General features: G+C 47.0%; 1 protein-coding gene across 2 annotated transcripts in view; it reads left to right on the top strand.

Moving 5' to 3' along the window:
* Positions 1 to 22,897, top strand: part of ACAP2 (ArfGAP with coiled-coil, ankyrin repeat and PH domains 2) — a 115,807-nt gene that overhangs the window by 48,375 nt on the left and 44,535 nt on the right. For both annotated transcript variants that reach the window (XM_036754398.1, XM_036754399.1), the window contains exons 5-10: positions 584 to 642; positions 2,341 to 2,524; positions 5,306 to 5,350; positions 8,091 to 8,186; positions 10,241 to 10,315; positions 17,560 to 17,672. In XM_036754398.1, coding sequence (XP_036610293.1) covers positions 584 to 642; positions 2,341 to 2,524; positions 5,306 to 5,350; positions 8,091 to 8,186; positions 10,241 to 10,315; positions 17,560 to 17,672 — 572 coding nt within the window. The remainder of the gene's footprint in view (positions 1 to 583; positions 643 to 2,340; positions 2,525 to 5,305; positions 5,351 to 8,090; positions 8,187 to 10,240; positions 10,316 to 17,559; positions 17,673 to 22,897) is intronic.

Below are 22,897 nucleotides of genomic sequence, written 5' to 3'. Positions count from 1 at the left end.
GGAGGCAGTGTGTTGGTAGGTGAAGGGTAGAATGGAGGTGGTGGCCAGTCTTTCCGAAGAGACCCAAGGAGGCCAGTCCATTCATTTTGTTACATTTTCACTTCTATGAAAGGAAAAGTGATTAAAAAAAATCCAATTTCCCATATATGTTTCCAGCCATCTTAAAGATATGGTTCTATGTAATTGTCATCTTCTCCTACCTTTGTTCAAGTCTGGGGACCTTCCAGCCATGAGTGCCTGGGGAGCGCCTGGCAGGGAGAGTGTCTCGGGAGGGAGCAGCATGGCTGCCCAGCTCTGGGGCCCATGTTGGGTGCATTGGAAGAAGGGGATGCCATGCTGTGTGCCGGCACAGGGTGCTATTTAGGCAGAATAGGAAACCTAAAGAGTTTGTATTTGAGAGTCCCCAAGAAGGAATTCCAGGTGGACGGGGAGAGAACCCTTTTGCATTTGGCCTGCTCTTCAGCATTTACCAGTCCACGGAGGGTCTTTGCTCACATCCTTCTTTGGCCGTCACCTATACCAGAGACTTTTCTCCGAGCATCTGTCCACCTAAACGTTTCCTTGTTGCTCTTTTGTTCTCCAGATCCTGTTTGACCAGACGCAGAGATCAATTAAGGCACAACTTCAGACATTTGTCAAAGAGTAAGTCAACACTTGTTCCATTGTGAAGGGAGGAAAAAGGGGAACTCCATAAAGTACAAAGTAAAATTGAGGCCCCATCAGATGTGGGAATTAGGATCATCTGAAAGAAGTCACAGAACCTAATTCCTGGGGTCCAGAGGCTGGGCTGCTGGCAGTGCTTCCTTCCATAATTCTGAGCACCGGTAAAGTGGACATTTCCATGTATGGCCTAGAACAGAGAAGGCGGCTTGTCTAGGACGATACCGCAGATCTCTCTTCCGTCTGTTGCCTTTTCTCTCAAGGGCACCTCAAAGCCTTGGCTGTCCTCAGCAGCTTCCCCAGCTGTCCTGCTTCTTTCTGGCCTCTCTCTGCTCTCATCCGTGCAGCTTTTCCAAAGGTGCCTTAGTACGACCCCTTTTCTGCTGTTCTCCACCTGTCCTGCCCCCTTCCCATTGGGAACAAAGAAAGAGCTTTGCATTGTCCCAAAACCACACACCCCCTTAGTGTGTTCTGGGCTTGTGTCTGGCCTCCTGCCATTTCTATTCGTAAAGCTTCCTCCTTTTCTGTGGTCGAACCATTGACCAGGCCCAGGAGCTACAGTTCCTACCCTGGCAGTCACCAGGTCGCATCCATACTAGGGTTGCTTTTCTGGAGGATGGCTGTGGCATGGTTTGGCATGGGCAGGGGGCCATGTTGCTGTTCCTGGGGTTCTTGATCTTCCTGGTAGGGGCACACTAGCTGCTCCCCTGGCTGGGCTGGAATCAGAGCCAGCGACCTGGAGGGTGCTGTTGGTCCTAGGGCTCTTAGATTGACCTGTGTGCCTGTGGCAGTTGGTTGGCTGGTGGCCTTCTGACCTAGGTTGGAAGGATAGCCAGTGGTCGGGACTGGCACTGCTGGTCTGGGCCTCTCAGACTTAGCTGCTTGTCCAGGATGGCAAGTAGGACCAGATGGCGTAATATTCTGAAGCCTCGGCTCAGGTCCTCTGATGGGCAGCTAGCCAAAGGAAAAAGCCGGGGCCTGCTGCTCCTAATCTGCTGGGAGGGGGCGCTACACACTATCGAGAAGTGATTGTTGGGGATAAACGCAGATTTGGGGGACATTTCATCCTTTCTTAAAAAAATAAGTTGCATTGCGTCTCTTGGTTTTTCTATTACCTACATTTCCCAGTTCATCCCTTCCTGCATGCTCCTTCCCAGAGAGTCACTCCCTAAGAAAAGCTCAGTGAAGCTGACCAGTGTATCGGACACACCTAGTTTGAAGCAGTGTCTGTCCCATCCACCTCCTCTTCCCCCCGCCCCCATCATCAAGACCCACCTCAGCAGAGCAGAGAGCCCTGATCCTGCACCCACCACTTGGGAGCCACGTTTGGTCCTTTCCGGGGCTGCTGCTTTCTTGAGGTTGTAGAGTCCTTGTGTGTATTGTGGCCATGTGCATCGCTGTTTTGTAGCCCAGCAACACTCCATGGCCCTGATTTGGCTGTGGCCGCTCCGTAGACACCTACTTTGTTTACAGTTTTTTGCTACCACAAGTCAGTCTGTGTCTTCGGGGGCCTCTGTCCTTAACCTCCTTGGGGTACATGCCAAGCACTGGGATCTCTGGGTCAAAGGGTCTGGACATTCTCAGCTCAGAAAAATTTGTGTTTTTGATTTGGAAGAGTCAGAAATGGGGAGCAGACACAGGCAAAGGTCTAAAGAAAATCACCAACCTTGTTCTTTTTAGAGATCTCAGAAAGTTCAAAGATGCCAAGAAACAGTTTGAAAAGGTCAGTGAAGAAAAGGAAAATGCCCTAGTGAAAAACGCCCAGGTTCAAAGAAACAAACAGCATGAAGTAGAAGAGGCCACCAACATCCTGACGGCCACCAGGAAGTGCTTCCGGCACATCGCCCTGGACTATGTCCTGCAGGTATGTGGGGAGCAGGGGGGTCCTAGGGAGGGCTCCCAAGAAGGGGCTGTGCCTGTCATACCCCAGGCCCCATCCCACCAGGCCTGGTGTCTTTTCGGCTGTGTGTGTGGGTGCAGGGCTCCAGGGAGGCTGGGTCTAGAGACCCTCCTTTGTTGGAGCACAGGGGTCCCTGGAGGCTGAGGGCACGTCTGGGTTGTAGTGGGCCAGGCCTCTCTGTGTCACAGTAGGTGGCAGTCATCCAGCAGCCGGTGCTCTGGGAGAGCGACCCCAGAGCTTCTAAGTTGGGAGCTCCCGTGTGGCCTCTCTGGGTCAGGCTTGGATCCTGACAGCAGCCCCATCATTGTCCCCATTTTGCAGTTGAGGAAACTGAGGCAGACAGGGTAAAGTGACTTGTCCAGGGTCTCACAGCTAATGAATATCTGAGGCTGGATTTGAACTCAGGTCTTTGTGCCTCCAGCCCCGTGCTCTGTGCCCTGTGGTGCCCCCCTCAGCGTCGCCTTCAGACAGAGTGCCCTCTCCATCTTGTCCTTGTGAAATGTTGGTAAGATGCTGTTTTTCCCCAGTGAATCTCCTCTTCTGGACCCAGGCCTCACAGGCTTTCCTGCCCTCTCAGCTCCCAGCTCCGTGTCATTCGTAGATGTGACTTTGGAGCGAAGCCATTGATGGGGGCTGCACCCCGTCAAGGGCCTGGGCACCATCCGCACAGCTCCAGAGTCGTCTCCTTGGCCTTCTGGTGAGCCCACAGTTCTCTGCCTCTTGGCATAGCAGTGGCTGCCTTCCCAGGCTTTCTGTTGGGCTTGGGAAGAACAGAAGATGTTTGTTGGCCTTTAGGCTGAAGGTTTGATAGTGCTCTGCATACGCCTGTTGGGATCGTCCATCGGCTAACAGGCGCTGCTGAGTCAGGAGGCCTTGTTGAGCTTGGAGGGCCGAGGCACAGAGTGTGGCCCTTTCCTTCTGGGTCACTGGGAGCATTACAGCCAAGGGCCTGGACAGCAAGAGAGTGATGGACCTTGGGCCGTTCCTTTGTGTCCCTCTGATGGCTGGGATTACTTCCTTAGCAACCCTAGGATAATAAAGAAGTTAACTTTTAGAATAGATCGATCATGAGAAAAGTTACTTTTCCACTGTCTGGGAAAGTTAGATTTTTTTGGTCCAGGCAATTGGCTTCATTTTGTAAACTTCCCAAATTCAGTTCCTCCTTCTCGTGCCCCACTGCCACTTCTGCAGGGTGCCCTAGGGGGGTACTTTATTGGCTTCTGATTTCCTTCTTAAGCACCACCAGGCTTCATTCTTTATTTGGGGCCAACTCCCAGTGTGGAAACCTCCACTGCTGCATGGTGTCAGCCTCTCTGGAAAGCACAGGCCTAATTCCGTGGGGCTTTGTGTGGTCATGTAGCCACCATATGTTAGAGGCCAGACTCAGCCTCAGGACTGCCTGCTGTCTGCCACCAAGCCACACCGGCCTCTTCTTTTGTTTTGTTTTTTTAAATTGTATTTTTTTTGTTACATTTAAAGTTCCAAACTCTCTCTGTCCCTTCCCCCCAACCCTGCATTAGAGAAAGTCATTTCTCTCTCTCTCTCTCTCTCTCTCTCTCTCGTACACACACATGTGCGCTCTTCTGTTTATCAGTTCTTTCTCTGGGGGTGAAGAGCATCTTCCTCCATAGGTCCTTGCACTTGATTTAAGTATTTATAATACTCACAATAACTTAGTCACTCCCAGTTACTCTTTGAAGTTTCCATCATTCTCTTGGTTCTGCTCATTTCACTCTTCATTATCTCATACGAGTCTTTCTGTGGTTTTCTGACGTGTTCAGTGATTCTCCCGTTGATGGGCACCCCCTCCATTTCCAGGTCTTTGCCACCACAAAGAGAACTCCTGTAACTATTTTAGAACATAGAGCTTCTTTTCCTTTTTCCTTGGAAAACAGAACTAGTAGTGATATTGCTGGGTCAGAGGGCATACACAGCTTTGTAGGCCTTTGGGCACAGTTCCACATTGCTCTCCAGAATGGTTGGACCAACTCTTTCCACATCCCCTCCCACATGGGTCCTTTTCCCCTTCTATCATTCTGGCCATGCTGCTAGGTGTGAGAGGACACCTCAGAGTCATTTTAATGTGCATTTCTCTAATCCATAGTGATTTAGAGCATTTTCTCATATGACTGCAGTTAGCTTTGATTTCTTTTTCCAAATCCTGCCTGCTCCTGTCCTTTGACTCTTTATCAATTGGGGAATGACTGTGGTTCGTAGAGATCTGACAGAGTTCTCTATGTAGTTGAGATGTGAGGCCTTTATCAGAGACACTGGCTGTAAAACATTTTCCCCGGTTCTCTGCCCTCCTTCTGGCTTCTTCAGATTGGCTTTTCAGTTGTGTTCCGCAGTGGTTCATGCTGTCAGTACTCGTCAGGCTCTGCAGGTGTGAAGGTTCTTAGAAATCACCCTTGGCAGGTGTTCTTGGAAATCGCATTGACTTGTATTTTGGGAGAAAAAACCCTGCCTGTTGACATTGGCTGTGATTCTGCTAGAACAGTTTTCTGATTTACATCTTCACTTTTCTCTCTGATGTCAAGAGGAAGGTGAGAGGTTAGTTTGTTAGTTTGCAGCTTTCCCTGGGAGTGAAGAATATTACAAAAAGCACCCTGGAACCTGAGTCTGACCTGGTTGGGCCCTCCTGGAGACCTTCCTCTGGGACCTGGGAAAATGAGGCAGTTGCCCCAAAATGTGCAGTTGGTTATGTTTCTGAAAGGAGTCATGGTTAACGACTTCCTCTCTCCCCAGATTAACGTGCTCCAGTCAAAAAGAAGATCGGAAATCTTGAAATCAGTAAGACATTTTATGAATACTCTGCCTGCCTCTGTGTTCCAATATGACACATGACCTGAGTGAATTCCACCGGGCTTTTGTAAGTGGGCGGGATGAAGGTGTGTTTGTGAGGGGCTGCCGTGCTGGCTGTGAAAATGCTGCAGCATGCACACGCACGCTCTCCCCGGGGGATCCTTGGGGTGTGGAGGAGGATGAGGGTCGCCTGGCTTCCCATCCTCCTGAGCTCCTGGTGGCTCCTCGGGACACGCCAGGCTGCGGTGAGGAGGCTGTCTCAGCTACAAAAGAGCAGCCATAGGACCCTCAAGTAGAGAGCTGAGAAGAGCCAGGCCTGGATGGGGAGGAGCCTGAGGCAGAGGGTGTAAGCCCCTGCTCGAACGGTCAGATACCATCACTTCATCATGTACACTTGAGGGTTAGCAAAGGCTGGGATGCTGGGAAATCACTCTCTGGGCAGTAGTTACTATGACTTTCATAGAGACTCCCCCCCTCATTGTCTGTCTCTCCCCTCCTCCCTTCTCTCCTTCTCTGTTTCTCCCGTCCCTCTGTGTCTCTGCCTCTCTCTCCTCCTTTCTGTCTCTTTTCCTCTCCTTCCCTCTCTCATTGTCTCTGTCTCTCCTTCCTTCCTCCTTTCTGTCTCTCCCCACCTCATTATCTCTATCTCTCCTTCCTTCCCTCCTTCTGTCTCTCCCTGCCTCCCTCATTGTCTCTGTCTCTCTTTCCCTCCTTCTTTCTTCTTCTCTGTCTCTTTCTCTCTCCCTCCCTCCCTCATTGTCTCTCCTTCCTGCCCTCCATCTCTGTCTCTCCCTTCCTCCCTCATTGTCTTTGTCTCTCCTTCCCTCCTCCTTCTCACTGTCTCTCTCTCTCTCCTTCTTTTCTCCTCCTCTCTCTTTCCCTCTCCCTCCTTCCGTTTTCTTCCCCCCCCAGCCCACATATTGGACATCTGGGCCATCTGGGTGTCCCCCTCTCTTGAGCAGAGCCAGGCTTGGGTGGCCCCTTCAGGACGTTATCTGACACTCCGTGGCCTACATGGAGCCTTTGGTTTGATGTTTTGGGTGGTCTATTCTCCCTTGGCCTTTGTTTGCTTGTGCTCATTCTCCAGTTTTTATGGTTCATACAAACCTTTTCCATTTATGCAAAGCTTCCTGATTGAAAGCGGCTCCACTTTCATCAGTGTCTTGTTTGTCCCCATGAGGATTCCTTCTGTGGCTGGGGAGGGAGCCTGGCTTCTGATGGGTGCCAGAGAAGCCTCCTGAGCTGCCCAGACTTGGAGACAGGCCCAGTGATGGGCAATCTTGGGGAGGGCCCCACTTGGGCCCCAGGCTGATGGGTTCTTTCTTTTTTTTTTAAATTTATTTAATTTATTTAATATATTTAGTTTTCAGCATTGATTTTCACAAGAGTTTGAATTACAAATTTTCTCCCCATTTCTACCCTCCCGCCCACTCCAAGATGGCGTATATTCTGGTTGCCCAGTTCCCCAGTCAGCCCTTCTTTCTGTCACCCCACTCCCCTCCCATCCCCTTTTCTCTTCCTTTCTTGTAGGGCAAGATAAATTTCTACGCCCCATTGCCTGCGTATATAATTTACTAGTTGCATGCAAAAATGATGGGTTCTTTCACAGAGACTTAAATAATGACCCCAGAGTGGGCAGGGAAGGCAGTGTTTCTCAGGTCCCTCGGAGGTCACCTGCCCCCAAATCCAACACCCTCTGTCTCCTGAGGCAGAGGAAGAAGCCAGCAGATGCCAGAGGACTCAGGGGATTGGCACATAGTGGAGGCAAGCTCTGTGTTGCTTTTCACTGAGAGGAGAGAAAGCCCAGCTGAGTGGGCTGGAGGGCTTGGCTCTTTTGTGGTGGCTTAAAAAGGGTCTCCATTCCTTCCTGTGGTCTGAGAACCCAGTCAAGGGATCATTTGAATAGATGGGCTTTCCTTGGCATTGGAGTTCCTGCCCCACCAGGGATGTGTGGCCCTGGCCCGTCACATAAATACCATGAGGCATTTGTCTTTCTGTTGCTCTCCTACCACATGGAACTCAGGTTGTATTTGGGGGTGTTTGTGAGTGCTCAGGACCCCATGGCCTTTTGGAGCCTCCTGGACAATCCCCAGTGCCTACTGTTCTAAAAATAGCATGGATTCTGGAGAGGCTGGCTTCCTCTTGCAGATTCCATGGAGTAGCTCCTGTGAAGTCAGAAACTAAAAGGAAAAAATCCCCAAGGCAGATTTGGTTCTAGTGAAAGTGGGTGAATCTCAGGAAGAACACCTGGCTGAGATAATTCTGAGTGTCTCGGGTCAGAATCAAGAACCTCTCCGTCCATAAAGTGGTGTGTGTGTGTGTGTGTGTGTGTGTGTGTGTGTGTGTGTGTGCGCTAGCAGATCAGGCTCCATCCAATCAAAGGACATACATTTATATAAATCAGTGTGAAAACAGCTCGAGTACTGGCACAGGTTCAACAGTAACCTGCAGTGACCTGCAGTAAGCAGGTGGATTTGTGTCATTGTAAACAGGAAGGGGGGGAGCAGCGCAGAAAAATGTGAACTCTTCCCTGTAGATCCTTGAGGTTCATTCACAAAGAAATGTTACCTGAAAGGTGGCAATGCAGATGATCTTCAGTTGGAGGGAATAATGCCCATCATGGCCCAGTGTGTTTCTCTTAATGACACGTAATAATATCCTTAAGGAATCAAGGCTGGCTTCCATGAAATTGGTTTTAACTGTTGTGATCTGTTTTTCCTCCTGCCAGATGTTATCTTTCATGTACGCCCACCTGGCCTTCTTTCATCAGGGATACGATCTTTTTAGTGAACTCGGGCCCTACATGAAGGATCTCGGTGCACAGGTAATGCCTGCATTAGCTAGGAGAGGCTCTTCTTGTTCTCTTGGAGGGAGCCTCAGCTTGGCTGTCCCGTCTTTCCTGAAGCTGCCTCCCCTCCCCTCATCCTTCAGCTTTTCTCTCAACACAAAGTATTTTGTGTCACACTCGTCTGTATTCGTGTCGAGCTCCTTGAAGTCAGAGACCGTTGTGTTTTTTTGTTGTCTTTGTAGCCACAGGGCCTAAGACAGTGCTTAACACATAGGAGACTGCTAGCATTGCATCGAATTGAGTTAAAGTGAGAAAATATGGACCTCATGGGCTAATTTGGCGTCAGAGGCAGGAGCAGAGATTTGAGACAGGCTGATTAAACAGTGACCAAAAGAGTCTCGTACCTGGCACCAAACATTCTTCTTAAGAGTCAGCGTGAAGAACAGGGCTTTGGGAATCATATTCCCACTTGACAGTATGCATGGGAAGACTTCTTTTGTTAGTCCTGATATTCTGCTGCTGATAAAGCTAGTTTTGCTGCTTGCCTGGCTTCCTTTCTCTCCTTGGCTGCATCAGCACTGACAGTAGAGTCCTCTGCATGTCGCTGAACCCAGCAGCCCCAGGAAGGCATTGACGTCCGTCTCCTTGGATTCCGTTTCTTCTGTTCTAACTCCTCTGATGATTGATCCCGTGGCTCGTGACGTTGTATGGAAAGCGTTTGAGCAGCTCTTTCATCAGAGCCTAGCTGGGGAGAGTGAGGGGCTGGGGAGAGTGGCTTCTGATTTTTGAGTCCTGCCCACTTGGTGACATGGTGGGTGCCCTTGGGGAGAGGAGGCGTGATTGGGGTTGCAAAGAAGGAGGCTGGTTCTTATAGGGGCTTATCTTGTTCAGAATGTGGCAGTCTTATCAGAGGATGGGAAGGGCAGAGAGGGCAGGAAATACAGAAGCGTCAGGGCAGTTTCAGGCTCAGCCCTCATTTTGCTTACATCTTGGTTGGTCTTGTCTGGCCAAACAGTCAGATTGCCCAGGTAAACCAATCATTAGATAGCTGCCTTAGGAAAGGCCGGACTTTGGAGAATTTGTTATTAGAAATGCCTCTCTGTTAATGGTGCTTTGATGCCTCAGATAGAAGCATTGCCATTCACATGCACAGTGCGAACAGCTGACATTTATGTAACACCCAACGGTTTGCCAAAGCTTACATACATCGTCTTAGGAGGCATGGGCTGTTTTTCCATTTTATAGATGAGGAGATGGAGGTTCCGGGAGGTATGACTTGTGCCCCATCCTAGACCTAATTAAATATGCAGGTGATAGAAAAATCGGGGTGGGGGTGGGGGTGGCTGACAATGTTGAGCGGAAGCTTGAGTCACTTTCTTTTGCTGCGGACAGTTTAGTTCACATGGTGGGGGGTGTGATAGCCCTGCCCAGGCAGAATGAACTGGCTTTTTCCTGCTTTGGGTGCTGACCTCTGGACACTGGCTTAGCTTAGGGCTAAAGCTACCCGTCCCCTGATAATGCAGAGGAAAGAGTCAATCAGAAATATTTGTTGGGAGGCCACCATGTGCCGGGTGCCACACCTGGGACTGAGGTTGCCAAGACACAAACAGAAACCATGGCTGCCTTCCTTCAGAGAGCCGATGGTTGTTTGGGGGTTTTTCTTCTTTGATTTGGTCTTTTTGTATAAAGTCGTCCTGAAAGCTGAGTTCTCCCCTCAGTATTAATTCTGGGAAGTCATGGGGAAGGCTGCTGAACCTGCTCCCTCCCTGGCAGCCTGGCCTTCTGGATTTGCTTTGGCTCCTGTGGCCAGCGTTGGCTCAGTGGGTCTACCAGGACATTGTGAGGTGTGCCAGAAGGTGCCTCGCCCATGACTGAGCTTTGAGATGGTCTTCGGGTTTGGGAAAAATGTGCACCTTTTCACTGAGCACCAGATGTCACAAATATCTGTCCTCCTTCACAGAGATAGCATTGATGTGTTACAATGGGGCCAGTTGGCTGGGGAAGGTCACATGATACCAGCCAAGCCTTCTGCACCCTGATTTCAGAAGGAAGTTGTGTGCCATGTTCACTTGTTCTCCTCTTCCCCACAGCTGGATCGGCTGGTGGTGGACGCAGCCAAGGAGAAGAGAGATATGGAGCAGAAGCATTCCACCATTCAGCAGAAGGTACGGAGTGGCCGTAAGACATGGGGAGCGGCGGTGGGCAGCCACTCAGAATCCTTCTCAAGTTAGTGTGCGTGGTGACCTTGGCCTTCTTTTGGCCTAAGCCTTACCTCGGAAACAAGATCTTCCCTCTGACTCTTTGAAGTGGTCTCTGGTAAGACTTAGAGCCCAGCCAGAGGTGCCATAGGTTAGGAGGCAAGCTGAAGGGTCCACCTGGTGCTGTGACCAGGGGTCCCCTTTACACTAACTTGAAAGGAGGCCCCTGGACCCGGGCCCTGTTACCTTTCCTCGAGAGAAGGGAAGCAGTGGCTGAAAGTGAGTTCTGCTAAATGAGAAGTCTGGGTTCTCGTCCTTTTGGCATTTCTCTTCTCACTTGCTCACACCTAACATACTGAAAGTAGAACCCAGCGGAGAGTCCTAAACATGCAGTAAGAAAAGCTGCTTTTTCATGTGGAAATTTGGAAGTTGGTGCAATGAACAATAATAGGAAATTCCACGTGCCCAGCAAGTACCCATGTGCCCAACATACTCTTGCATAGGTTTAAGGGTCTCCAGGAGAAATTGAATCTGGAGAAGCGATTTGCCAGACAAAAACAAAGAAAGAAGGGGCGATCACATTCCCAGAATGTCTCCCACGTTGTTGGCCTTTGTCTTATGAGATCATTGAAAAGTTAAATCCCTCCTCAGTAATGTTCTGTAGACTCAAGACCTCCAGGAGAGTCAGAAGGAATCCATTTCCATTTTAAAATATCAAGACAAATTTGTGTATCAAATACTCAAATAATCAGTAACTTTTGAAGTGTGCAAATAGGTTTAATTTAGGCATGATTGTGCTTCCGAATGGCTCTTTAGAGCTTTATGTAGAATATTTCAATCTTGAAACTGTTCTGTGACGTACACCAAGTCTCTGAAGACAGCTGCTTCTCGTTAAACAGCTACGCCAGAGCATAGAGCTGGATGAAATTGGTCTTTAGAGTAAGGCCCTGAATGGAAGGGAAGAGAGGAAAACAAAAGACAAAAAAAGATTTTAAAGTGATACTGGGGAAAGAAGGAGGATTGCAAAAGACCTGGGCCCTGTGCTCAGGGCGGGTGGAGACAAGGCCGAGCTGCTGAGTTTGAATTGGCTTTTATTTTCTCTGCCAAGGAGAAACCTCCTGGGATCAGAAAGGGCAGACCAGAGATGACTGACTGAGAGGTGATGCTCCACTAAAGTAAGGAAGTGGCCAGATCGCCTCCGGCTGCCCTGACTGACCGTTTGTAGGCCATGTGGTGGAAGCGAATTTTGTTCAGCCGCGAGCTGGACCACTGGCCAAAGAGGTTCCTTGTGACCAGGACATCATTCTGTCTTCATTGGGCTAGTCTGTAGGACTGAGTATCATCAGAGCTCCAGACTGATTTGTAAACCACTAAATGTAATTCTAATTATGATTTCTCACTTAATTTAAAATCTACTTTTTAAATTAACTTCTTTTCAAAATTAAATTTGCAGTAATCATGATATATATTTCACTCTTTTCTCTTAAATGCTAACGTAAGGCTGCATTACAGGTAAAAAAATGCCAATTAATGGAGAAATTATTATTAAAAGCTATCTTATAAAGGAAAAAGCTTCTAATAGTTATGCTTATTTTGATTTATAGGCACTGTTTTAATATTATACTTTTCACTGTTTTTAAATATTCTTTATGTCATATATTTGAATTTATGTGTAATTTTAATTATAGATTTACCTTTTTACATTCTACACTTAGGAAAACTACATCTGATAAACTTTTTGATCTTAGCACTTGATGAAAGCTATTAGAATTTCAGTTCCCTGTTTATAATTCTGCAGCATTTTGTTGTTGTTCTGCACTCCCGACTTGACAGCAGCAGTCATGTGGGTGTGCTTCGAGTGGAAGCCCCTTGAGAATGGATTCCACGCATTGGCTTGGCTTGGCTTGGCTTGGTTTTCCCTTTCCTTCTATCCCCAATGAGTGCACAGTGTCTGGCACAGGGAGAGCACTTAATAAATGCTTATTGGCTGACTGTGACAAGGAAGAATGAAGAACCAGCTGGAAAATGCCCTGCCTAAAACAACCATTTAATTTCTCTTGTACTTTACGGTTATTTTTTTCTGGAATGTGGCTTTGGTTAAGCTTAAAGCCTTGGTTCCTTTCTGATTTGAGGGACTCCTTTGTTATAATTTGTTAAATATGAGGTATTCTTTAAATCACCTGATTATTAGTGCTAAGATGGAGATATATTGGTTTTGCAAAAGTTTGTCATACTTATCTTCAGAAGATTTTAAAAATGAACCCACCCACCCCCATCCAGGACAATGTCTTGGTCGTTAAAAGACTTTGGGTTTAAGATGTTGTCACTAATTCAAATCTCATCTCAGACACTTAGCGACTGAGTGACCCTGGGCAAGTCACTTCACCGTTTGTCTCAGTTTCCTCCTATGTAAAATGCAGGTCCTCCACTATCCCTGCCAAGAAAACCCCAAATGGGGTCACAAAGAGTCGGACACAACTGAAAACAACTAAACAAAAACAGCAACAAAGAGTGTGGGAAGAATATTTAAAACACCTTTTAGGGGAAGAATCAAAACAGCAGCCACCAAGAAAGAAGAAAAGAAGTGTGGTTCTCTTGGGAAGTTTGCATGGAAACATGTAATTTAAACCCTTTAAGAAACTTCAGGTGTTTCAGCTCAAGGTTTATGTGACAGTCTCTTTTTACAGTTCACACCCCATAAAGCAGGGGCCATTGCTTAGGAATACTGTTTGAACTGTGGATTTGGTTGGTTATGGAAGACTGTGGAGAAGGGTGATTGAGGCAGCTGGAGAGAGGAGCCACGGCGCCAGACACAGGAGTGTGACTTGTGTCTCTTCTGCACCAACAGTAGACCTACTAATAGGAATTTCCAGAGCCAGGAAACCCATGTAGTTTTGAACTTCTTGGAAACAACTGAGCACAATAACAAAGAAACAAAAGAGCCTCCTTTCTTCCTCCAGGATCCCTTTTACCCTTGAGACCAGACGAATGAGAACACCAGGCTGGGGACATGCCTGTGACCTTCCCAGGTTCATCTTCTCTTCAGGCTCAGTGGTTGTTGCAGGCCAGGCAGAACAGATATGCGTCTCCTTGTGGTCCATTGGAGTCAGCAGGATCCTGTCAGATTATAGGGATTAAAAAGATTAGGACAGAAGACCCTTTGAGGTCCTATAGTCCAGCACTTAAACTGTAAAAGAAGCCCCATGATGGTCTAACCCTCTCAGTTTGCAGATGAAGGAACTGGGCCCCAGAGAGGAGAGATTTTCAGAAGGTTGCATGGATAGTGAGGGATAGAGACTACGGGGACGAAGGGCCTCCACCTCCCAATCAAGTGCTCTAATATATGTTACTGTTGCTGGCTGAGACTCACTCTAAAAGTCGACGCAACTCTTTTATTTCTTGGTCTAAATGAGAGGTTCTCAAAGTGGGCGATACCACCCCCTGAGGGACGCTGGAATGATCCGGGGGAGCAGTAGTAGCCTTGGGTGCAGTTGGGGGGCATTGAATTAAAAAAAGGGGGGCAGTGGAAGCATAAGAAAAGAAGAGAAGAAAATTTTGAAAAAACCATCCGTACATGTTTCATCTGCTGTATAATCAAGTTAAAGTCGTAGTGATTACATTATTTTCCAAATAAACACACAGAATGGAAGTTATAACTGATCAGTGGTCGAGTCTGCCAACAGGTCTTAACAAGCAAGTGTTGGCAGGTGAGCGTGTCAAGCATTGATGGGAAGTCCAACATGTATCAACAGGAATATGTGCATGTAATGACTTGTTTGCAGTACACTACTATATGGTTACATGACATAATATTGCATTATCAAAATTTCAGTGCAGGAAAATCCCCACAAATTTACAATAAATTATTAAATTTAAGATGCATCATTTTTTAAAAAAAAGTTTATATTATTTTGAAATGATGCACATTAAAAAAAAGTTAAAGGGTTAAAGAAAGTAGATTTCCAGGAGGGTTCTGGGTTATTTTTATTTTTTTTTGAAAAGGGGGCAGTAGGCCTAACAAGTTTGGGAACCTCTGGTCTAGACTAGGAAAGACTTAGGTGGGGTTTAAATTTCATTGTCTTTCATGGCCGGTCTGAATGGGTTTCTGTGTGTGTCAGTCATAGAAGATGCAGAGAGTTGATCTCTGAGTCAGGAAGGCCAGGGTCACCCCTGACCCTCCCTGGCTATGGGGCTCTGGGCCCTAGGCAGCCCCGAAATTGATAACATAGGTCCAGATGATCTGGGGCTGTACATGCCGGGATTTTCCAGTGAAACCCCAAATTTAGACCCAATTCAGCATCCACACTGGAAGTGCAGTCTCTTAACTTTTTTCTTTATGGTCCACTAAGATGGTTTGCCAGACCCTTCTTCATATTCCTGCTCTTGCTTCCCTTTTCCCACAAACAGAAGATGATTGTCATCTGGCATGAAGTCCTCCATTCTTCTGGCCTTTTCTTCTATATGTATGTATGTGCACTTACACACGTGTGCACACACCTAGACATACTTTTTGTCAGGCTTAGAAGGACAAGAGACAGTATCAACTCTTTCTTTTAGATTCTGACCCTTCCAGGTGGTTCCTCACTCATCCAGGAATGAAATTATCTACTCTCTGCAACTCGCCTCCTCCATCTTGGGTTCAATTCTTACGGGTCATGATGCAGAAATACTGGAGGCAGATGGTTGTATTATCTTTGATAGGTGGAGAAGCAGAGACAAAGGTTAAATGTCTTGCCCTTGTTTGCATCATCTTTGGCAGAGGACAGCACACCCTAGCTCACAAATGTTCCTTTGATAGAGGCCTACAATTCTTCCATGTAAACCTTAACCCAGCTCAAGCACAACCTCCTCCATGAGGCCTTTCCTGCTCCCCTGTGTCCCCTGGAGCTGCTAATGCCATTCTTTCTAAGACAACCAGCCTCTACTGTGCATTTACCTTGTGTGTTCTGGGATGAGTGGGGGGAGGGCAGTCTGTTCCATTAGAATATAACCTCCTTGACACCAAGGACTGATTAATTATGGAGCTAATGGAGAGCAATGGGTGGAGCACCAAAGGGTGGATGAGTCAAATAGAATTCATTTTGGCTTCTCTCTTGGTTCCCAGAGCATATAACAAATTGAAAAACTTTTAAGAAATAGCAGTCTGTGGACAACTCCAGATTATTATAAAACAAATTTGTCGTGTGGAAGCCAGTAGTGTCAAACTCTTAACACAAATGAGGGCCCCTAAGCTATACGTGAGGATCACCAGGGGCTGCATATTGCCTTAGAAAACCCCTCGGGAACATCCATCCATGCTGAAGCAGAGGGCCGTGTTCAGTTCACGGAATAAAGGCCTTGTCGTGCCAGCAAACAGAGTGATGGATGCTGAAGGCAGGAATGGCTGGGTAGGCTTCCTTTTTGAAATTCCTCAAGTCTGATTCTTAGGAGTTCAAATCTGGACCATCAGCTGAACCCCTCTAACCTAGCACAGTATGTATAGAAGAAAGAGTAGTGGCTTTCAAGGCAACAGATAATCTTGGGAGGCATCAAGAGACTCGGAGTCAGAAGACCTGGCTTCGGGCAGGTGATTTGTACTTCCTGAGCTGTAGCTTTCTCACCTGTGAAGTAAGGGGCTTGGCCTACATTGGAAGTATCACATGTGCCTTCGGGCCCCTCCCAAGCACAACCAGATTAAAATGGAATTGGGAAATGTTTAACAAAATAAAATGTCACCATGCATGGATGACGTCCGTGTGCCCCTGCAGGGATCCTCGTGGTTGGTTTCATAGCCTCCATTTGTATGGGAGCTTCTGGTCTCTTCCCTCTTGGTGTGTGGGAGCTCTTGCTTCCGCTCCATCTGTGTGTTTGTGGCAAGTGGAGGGAGGCCTTTCTAGCTGGACGTTTGCTCCTCAGTACGGTGATGATCTGGGAGGCACAAGACAAGGACAGGTCAACCTTTGGAGGCTTTGTGGCTGGACAAGAAGAATCAGATTTGCATCTAAATGGGGGAGAGGCTAGTCGGGCCCCAGGAAGGAGCGTAACTGGCATGTTAAGTCCTGTGAAGCGTTTTCTGTGTGTTGTCTCATCTGAGCCTCAGCCTTGGGAGAGAGATCCTGTTATTATCCCCATTTATAGACAAGGAAACTGAAGCAAACAGAGGTGAAGGACTTGCCCAGGGTCACAGCCCAGTGAGCTGGCCCAGTGAGGCTGGATTTGAACTTGACTCCCAAGCCCTACAGAGGCCACGGCGGCTGCCCGGCTGTTGCGGTACCTGACCTTCACATGCCATTGTGGGTGCCCAGGCTCGAGATAAAGGTTCTCACCCCCCTGTTGGCTTCATGAGGAAAGTTGATAAGTAGGGTCATGTTGCTTTTGGCTCTTGACTAGGGTTTCCCCAAAGAAGGGAGAGAAATTACTAAACAAACATGAATCGGATGTGGAACAGGCAGTTTCTTCCCTTCTAGAAAAGGAATTCTAAGCAATAAAGTCCTGGACCCCCATAGTCAAGAGCAGCCTCGAAATCTGGCCTCCTCAGGCCGAACCATTGGTGAATCAGCTTGTCCTTGGAAAGATCAGAAGTTTCCAGGGAGGCTCTGCCCTTGCTCATGCCCTCTGGGGAGACCTTCGAAGACCCTGAGAAGTGGTGATCCAGACTCTGCTTAAAGACCTCCAGCACTTCCCACCATCGCTCTCTGCTCACCTCTGGAGCAGCTGAGGGTCAATTGGGTATCTCATCATAGTAAAGATGCTTCTCCTTTCAGGGAGCCAGATCTGGCTTTCTGCCATTTCTGCTTCTGATTCTGCCCAGTCCTGGAACCAGGCAGAACAAGCCTAGTCCCTCTTCCCTGACAGGGCCCTCTTCTCATGTCCATCCCTGCATCCCCATGACCTTCCCTCCAAGCTTGCATCACACTCAGACAAGGAAGAAGCCAATGATAGGATGTCCCCAGATGGTGCCCATCAGATTTTTTAAAACATGCCTGATGCTTTTTATACAGCTCAGAGTTCTGAATGTCTCTAAAAAGTGGTGAGGATAATTCTCCTGTTAATGTTGGAACTGTCCAAGCATGGCTCTGGTCTCTGACATTTCTCTGATTGGGGATCCCTGTTATCCTGAGCAGAGGCCTCAAGTGCCACAGGTATAAATCCAGAGTACTGCCTACCAAAAAGGTGTCACAACCTTGAATGGGAACTCCTATCTAAAGAGAGTTGTCTGTTGTTTGACCTAGGATTTCTCCAGTGATGATACCAAGCTAGAATATAATGTGGATGCAGCCAATGGCATTGTCATGGAAGGCTATCTGTTCAAACGAGCCAGTAACGCCTTCAAGACTTGGAACAGGTAACATGCTTTAAGTAATCTGATCTACATATACACACGTGTATATGCATATCACCTCCATGTGCTGTCTTTTCCTCTGATCATATAACATGATTAGCTAATTCTTATGCATTCACACTTAATCACACAAGTTGCACTTTAAGGCAAAGGATGGGGAAGTTATTTTAACATGAAGCTTTTTTTAAACCTTTTTTTTTATTTTTAGTTTGCAGCATTCAGTTCCACAGGTTTTTGGGTTCCAAATTTTCTCTCCCACCCTCTTCTCCTCCCTCCCCCCCAGATGGCATGTAACCCAATGTAGGTTCTACATTTACCTTCACATTGAACTTTTTTACATAATAGTCCAGTTGTAAAGAAGAATTATGACCAATGGAATGAATCATGAGAAAGGAGAAACGAAACCAAAAAAGAAGGAAAAAAAGAGAGAGCAAATAGTTTGCCTCAATCTGCATTCAGACTCCGTAATTCTTTCTCTGGATGTGCAGAACTTTTTCCATCATGAGTATTTTGGAGCTGTCCTTGAACCTTGCATTGATGAGAAGAGCCAAGTCTGTCAAAGTTAGTGCTTACAGATGCCATGTGTCTGTAATTGTGTATAATGATCTCCTGGTTCTGCTCTCCTCACTCAGCATCAGTCCATGTAAGTCTTTCCAGGTTGTTATGAAGTCCCATCTGTCCCTCATTTCTTACTGCACAATTGTATTCTATTTTATTCATATACCATGGTTTGTTTAGCCATTCTCCAATTGATGGTCATCCCCTTGATTTCCAATTCTTTGCCACCCTAAAAAGAGCTGCTACAAGTATTTTTGTACATAGGATCCATTTCCCACTTGTGTGATCCCGTTGGGATGCAGCCCTAGAAGTGGTATTGTTGGGTCAAAGGGTATGCACATTTTTATAGCCCTTTTGGCATAACATGAATCTTAAGTTCTAAAAATTAAGAGAGTCCATTTTTTAATGGCAATGATACCAAAAAGTTACTGGTTCTCACAGGTGACCAGATTTTTAAAAGTCCTTTCTGCACAGTACAGCCACCACATTGGACCTGCAGTATCTGGTGAATAAGTCCCTTACACATTGTATGTAAGTTTTACTTAGTGTGCCCACCACCCTATGAAAAGAAGCTGACAACAACATGGTTTGGTTTGGCCGTGGCTGCCTGGGAAGGGGGCTGCCCTCTGGCTCTTTGGAGGGCTTCATGCAGTAGTGAAAGGTTTTCCTGGGGTCCCTTTTGGAGTTGTGAGCTCCTTGTCAACTCAGATTCGATGATCCTGTGAAAGTGATAACGCACCCCTGTGCTTTCGTATCATTTAGGGAACATGTAGCAGGGCCATCTTCTAAGAAACAGTGATGGTAGGCTTAGACCTGAAGGCTGAGGCCCTTTGATACTTGGGGCTTACTAACTGACTGTAGGATCAGCTTCCCAGGAGACTTAGAGTTTTGTTCCAGATCCCTAACTGAAGCTCATTTTAACCTGATTCATTTTTCTCTTAAAGAGGAGTAGTGCAAACGAAACATTGAGCGTCCTGGGGAATTGGATTCTGCATAATCTGTGTTTACTGTTCTTATGGAGTCGAATATGTGTGGTCGCTTTTTAATGTCATCTGCGAGGTTTTTAGTTCCTAATTTAGTTTAATGTTAAGACAAACAATAGAGAAATGTAAAATTTTGTTTATTTTGGGGGGCATATATAATAAGTAGAATATGGTATGGTAGATTAGCCTTAGGATTTTGTTCAAGTCTGTAAGCACTTCTTAAGCTCTTACTGTGTATTGCAGTGCAAAGACCTCTTTCCAATTCACTAGTGTTTATGATACATGTAGACACTTCCCCTTTGAACAACCTGATTTTGGCTTTCTGGAGGGTTCACATGCTGTGTAGGATCCATGCCCTTCTTGGAAATTTTCTTCTGATGGCAGTGACTGCTGGCCATTTCTCTGGTGTGTGAAACGTTGGACACAGGAGGGCCTGTGCCAGTCACTGACTTGGTTATTCTCCAGTCACATTATTTTAGTGGGATAGGACTTTGCTCAGAAAAGCTTGGCTGGGCACTTGGCAAGAGGGCAGCTCCCCTGTCTTGTTGCCCTGTACAGGGCAGAAAGTGAAGGCCTGGAGTTTTCAGGAGCTGTCCTTTCACTGGCCCTCTTAAGCTTCAGAGAGAGCCAGGAAGGAACCTCGTTGAAAGAAATGGTGCTGAGTGTGCCCACTCACCCATTCTGCCGCATGGCAGGGCTCCTGGTAGTTGTCCATGGTTATGTCATTGGGACTTCCCATCATGGTGGACCTGCCTAGTGGAGCCCAGGAGGTGTTTGTCTGTAGCTCTCTTCTGCCAAATGGGGGAATCAATGGAAAATTCCCCAACCTACTGCATTGAGAAAGGAGCCAAAGTCCATGGCGTGGGGGAGTGCTGTTCCCCTGGGGAAGAAAAAATCATTTTCCTTTAGATTGTCATTTTATTATTTTCATGAACTGATATTAAGAGTAAATAAGACTAAACTACTTAGAGAACAGAATTTTCGGCTCATCACTCAGTTGGGAGCAGTCTTGTGTGGTGCAGAGGGAGCCAGCTTTAGAGTCAGAAAGATCCTGTCTGGGCAGAGGGATGATGATCTCCATTGATCCAGGTTCCACACTGATGAAATCATGGGCCTGCCACTAGGGGGCACCACCCTCCCAGGGGCTTGTGAGGCTCCGATGAGATCCTGTTTGTAAAACCCTCTGCCCGCCTGCCTGCCTTCCCTCCCTAAAGTCATGGCTGTTATTTTAATAGGTGGACCACTTGATTTGTGGGAGCAGTTATAACGATGTAATTTGGAATAACAGCCATTGATTTCTACTTTCAAGAGAAATCTGGAAAAAAAGTACATTTCCACTTCATCTCCCTCTCCTGATGCATTGTAAATGTGCCATGATGTTCATTAGGCCCATCCTGTGGTCTTGGCAGGTACTGTGGCTTGGAAAGACCGGCTCTTTTCATCTAAATGGCTAAAATAAAGGGAGTAGAGAGGACAGGGGTCAGAAACAAGGACGTCACTATTTTCTGCAGATGAAAGAAGGAAATTTCCACAGACCTCACTTTAAAATGGGAAGGGATTTGGGGGAAGAGAGTGAGAAATTGGCAGAAAACTCGTGGGTAACTTGGAGAGAGGCAGGAGCCCCTGAGGGACCTGCAGAGACTCTGCCGGGCTTCCAGTCGGGAGACCCTTCATGGGCAGGAGCCCCTGACAGTATTAGCCCCCTCCTTCCTGCGCTTTGATGATACTCTCAGTCCTGACTTTGAGCTGTCAGTCAGCGTTCCTGGCTCCCGAGTCAGCTGTTGTCTTTGTGCTTTTTGGTTTGGCAATGCGCTCTGAACTCTCTCTGTGTGACTTGCCCTTTGGCTGGCTCGACTTTTTTCCCACGCTCCCAGCTTTTATCCTCTGAACTGGAGAGGGTGTGTTGGAGGTGGTGCCCGTGCTCCGGATGGCCAGAGCTGGGGTTCAGACACCAGAATTCACTGATGCTCATGAGTCCAGAAGGAGGCTTCCAGGCTGAAATCAAGCCTGACTCACTCACTGAGAGCAGCTGTCATGGCCATGGAAGAGTATAGGGTAGATGTGGTCTGACTGCACAGGAGGCAATTTGTTATTCAGGGCCCTGCTGACTCTTATTTTATAGCGGGGGGATGCTGAGGCTTAGAGAGGAGTTGGGATTTTACTGTGGTTACACACTTTGTAAGTGAACCTGCACACTGTGCCGTGCTATATCCGGCTCCAAGGTAAGGGACAGCATAGCCCAGTGGAGAGTCAGGATGCCTAGGTTTGAATCCCACCTTGTTGAGTTGGTTTACTGTTCTGAGCCTCTGTTTCCTCATCTGTGAAAGGGGATAAAAATGTATTGCTTACCCCACTGATTAGATTGATTGAGATGAGAGCACCCATATGAATGGACAAGCTGTTGTTATATTGGAAACGTCGGCCACAGTTCCTCTGTGGAATACTTCTGAATGAAAGGTCACTGGTGTACTTGTGGGGGAAAGGAGGAATAAGCATTTATGGAATGAAGATAGATGGCAGAGAATACTCATCCCTCACCCCTAAAGTGTTGACTCTGTACCCTGTGACCCACCAACCTCCACTTTCTGAGAAGAGTGCACAAGCCAGCCCATAAGCTTGCAACTGCACATATACACACTGCATCCCCTACTCCCTTCCTTCTCCCTGTCCCCCTGCTCTCAGTGCCACAGAAAACCAAAAAGCAGAAGCTTGTCCTTGCTGGGACTGAAGCATGGCAGTGTGTGAGAGTGAGCAACAGAGAAATTCCTGATGTGGAACATCAGAGTGCACATGGATCCACCAGATCTGCCCGAAGTTAAGGGTATAGCATACAGCTGGGGCCATTCTGTCTCCTCTTTCCCCCATCCTCCTCGGCAGAAATCATTTGGCACAGAGACTAAGGCTAGTAACCTGACCCGCATGGGAAGAGAATGAGTCAAGCTTGAGGTCTAACCCCCAGGGGAGACTGCATTCAATGGGCAAGGAGTCAGAATGTGACAGTAGGGGAATGTAAAGACAAAATTGGGATATCATCCAAGAGCTCAGGTGGAAGAAAACTCAGTTAAAGATCTTGATTATAAACAGATAAACCAACAGGGAAGATATTAATAACAGAAGGGGGTGTGGCCTCCAGATCAGCAAAACGATTCTAGACATCTATAAATAGGTATTATGTATCACAGGGGACCCTGTTGATTCCTGACAGACCACGGAAACATAGCAGGATGTACCTGAATGATTTAGAAGAGAAGTGAGAATTGAGAAAAGCCTATGGCCAGCATAGAAATAATTGGAAGAAGAGGAAAAACTTGAATCTACAATGGCAAGTCTTCAACAAAAAAGAGAATAACTGGCTGGGAATACAAATACACAGAAGTCAAGGACCATCTGGAAGAAGAGAAGCAGAAAGCCAATAATTTTTTTTTAAGTATGAAAGCAAAACATACTGATTTCAAAGACACCTTAAGGATTATAGGTCACACAGAAGAGTACGAGTCAAAAACTTGAACAGCATAATGCCAGAAATAATACCAGAAAACTGTGTAGAACTTCTGAACACAGAAAGAAATTGGCAATTGAAAAAGTCCATAAATTGTTTTCAGAAGGAAAAAAAAACTTCTGCAGCAAACTCCAAGATGCATGGTTGTTCAAATGAGCAATTCCAATGTCTAACAACAAATTCTGCAG

The sequence above is a fragment of the Trichosurus vulpecula genome, chromosome 4 (assembly GCF_011100635.1).
Source record: "Trichosurus vulpecula isolate mTriVul1 chromosome 4, mTriVul1.pri, whole genome shotgun sequence".
NCBI lineage: Eukaryota > Metazoa > Chordata > Mammalia > Diprotodontia > Phalangeridae > Trichosurus > Trichosurus vulpecula.
This window is presented reverse-complemented; position numbering and strand designations above follow the sequence as displayed.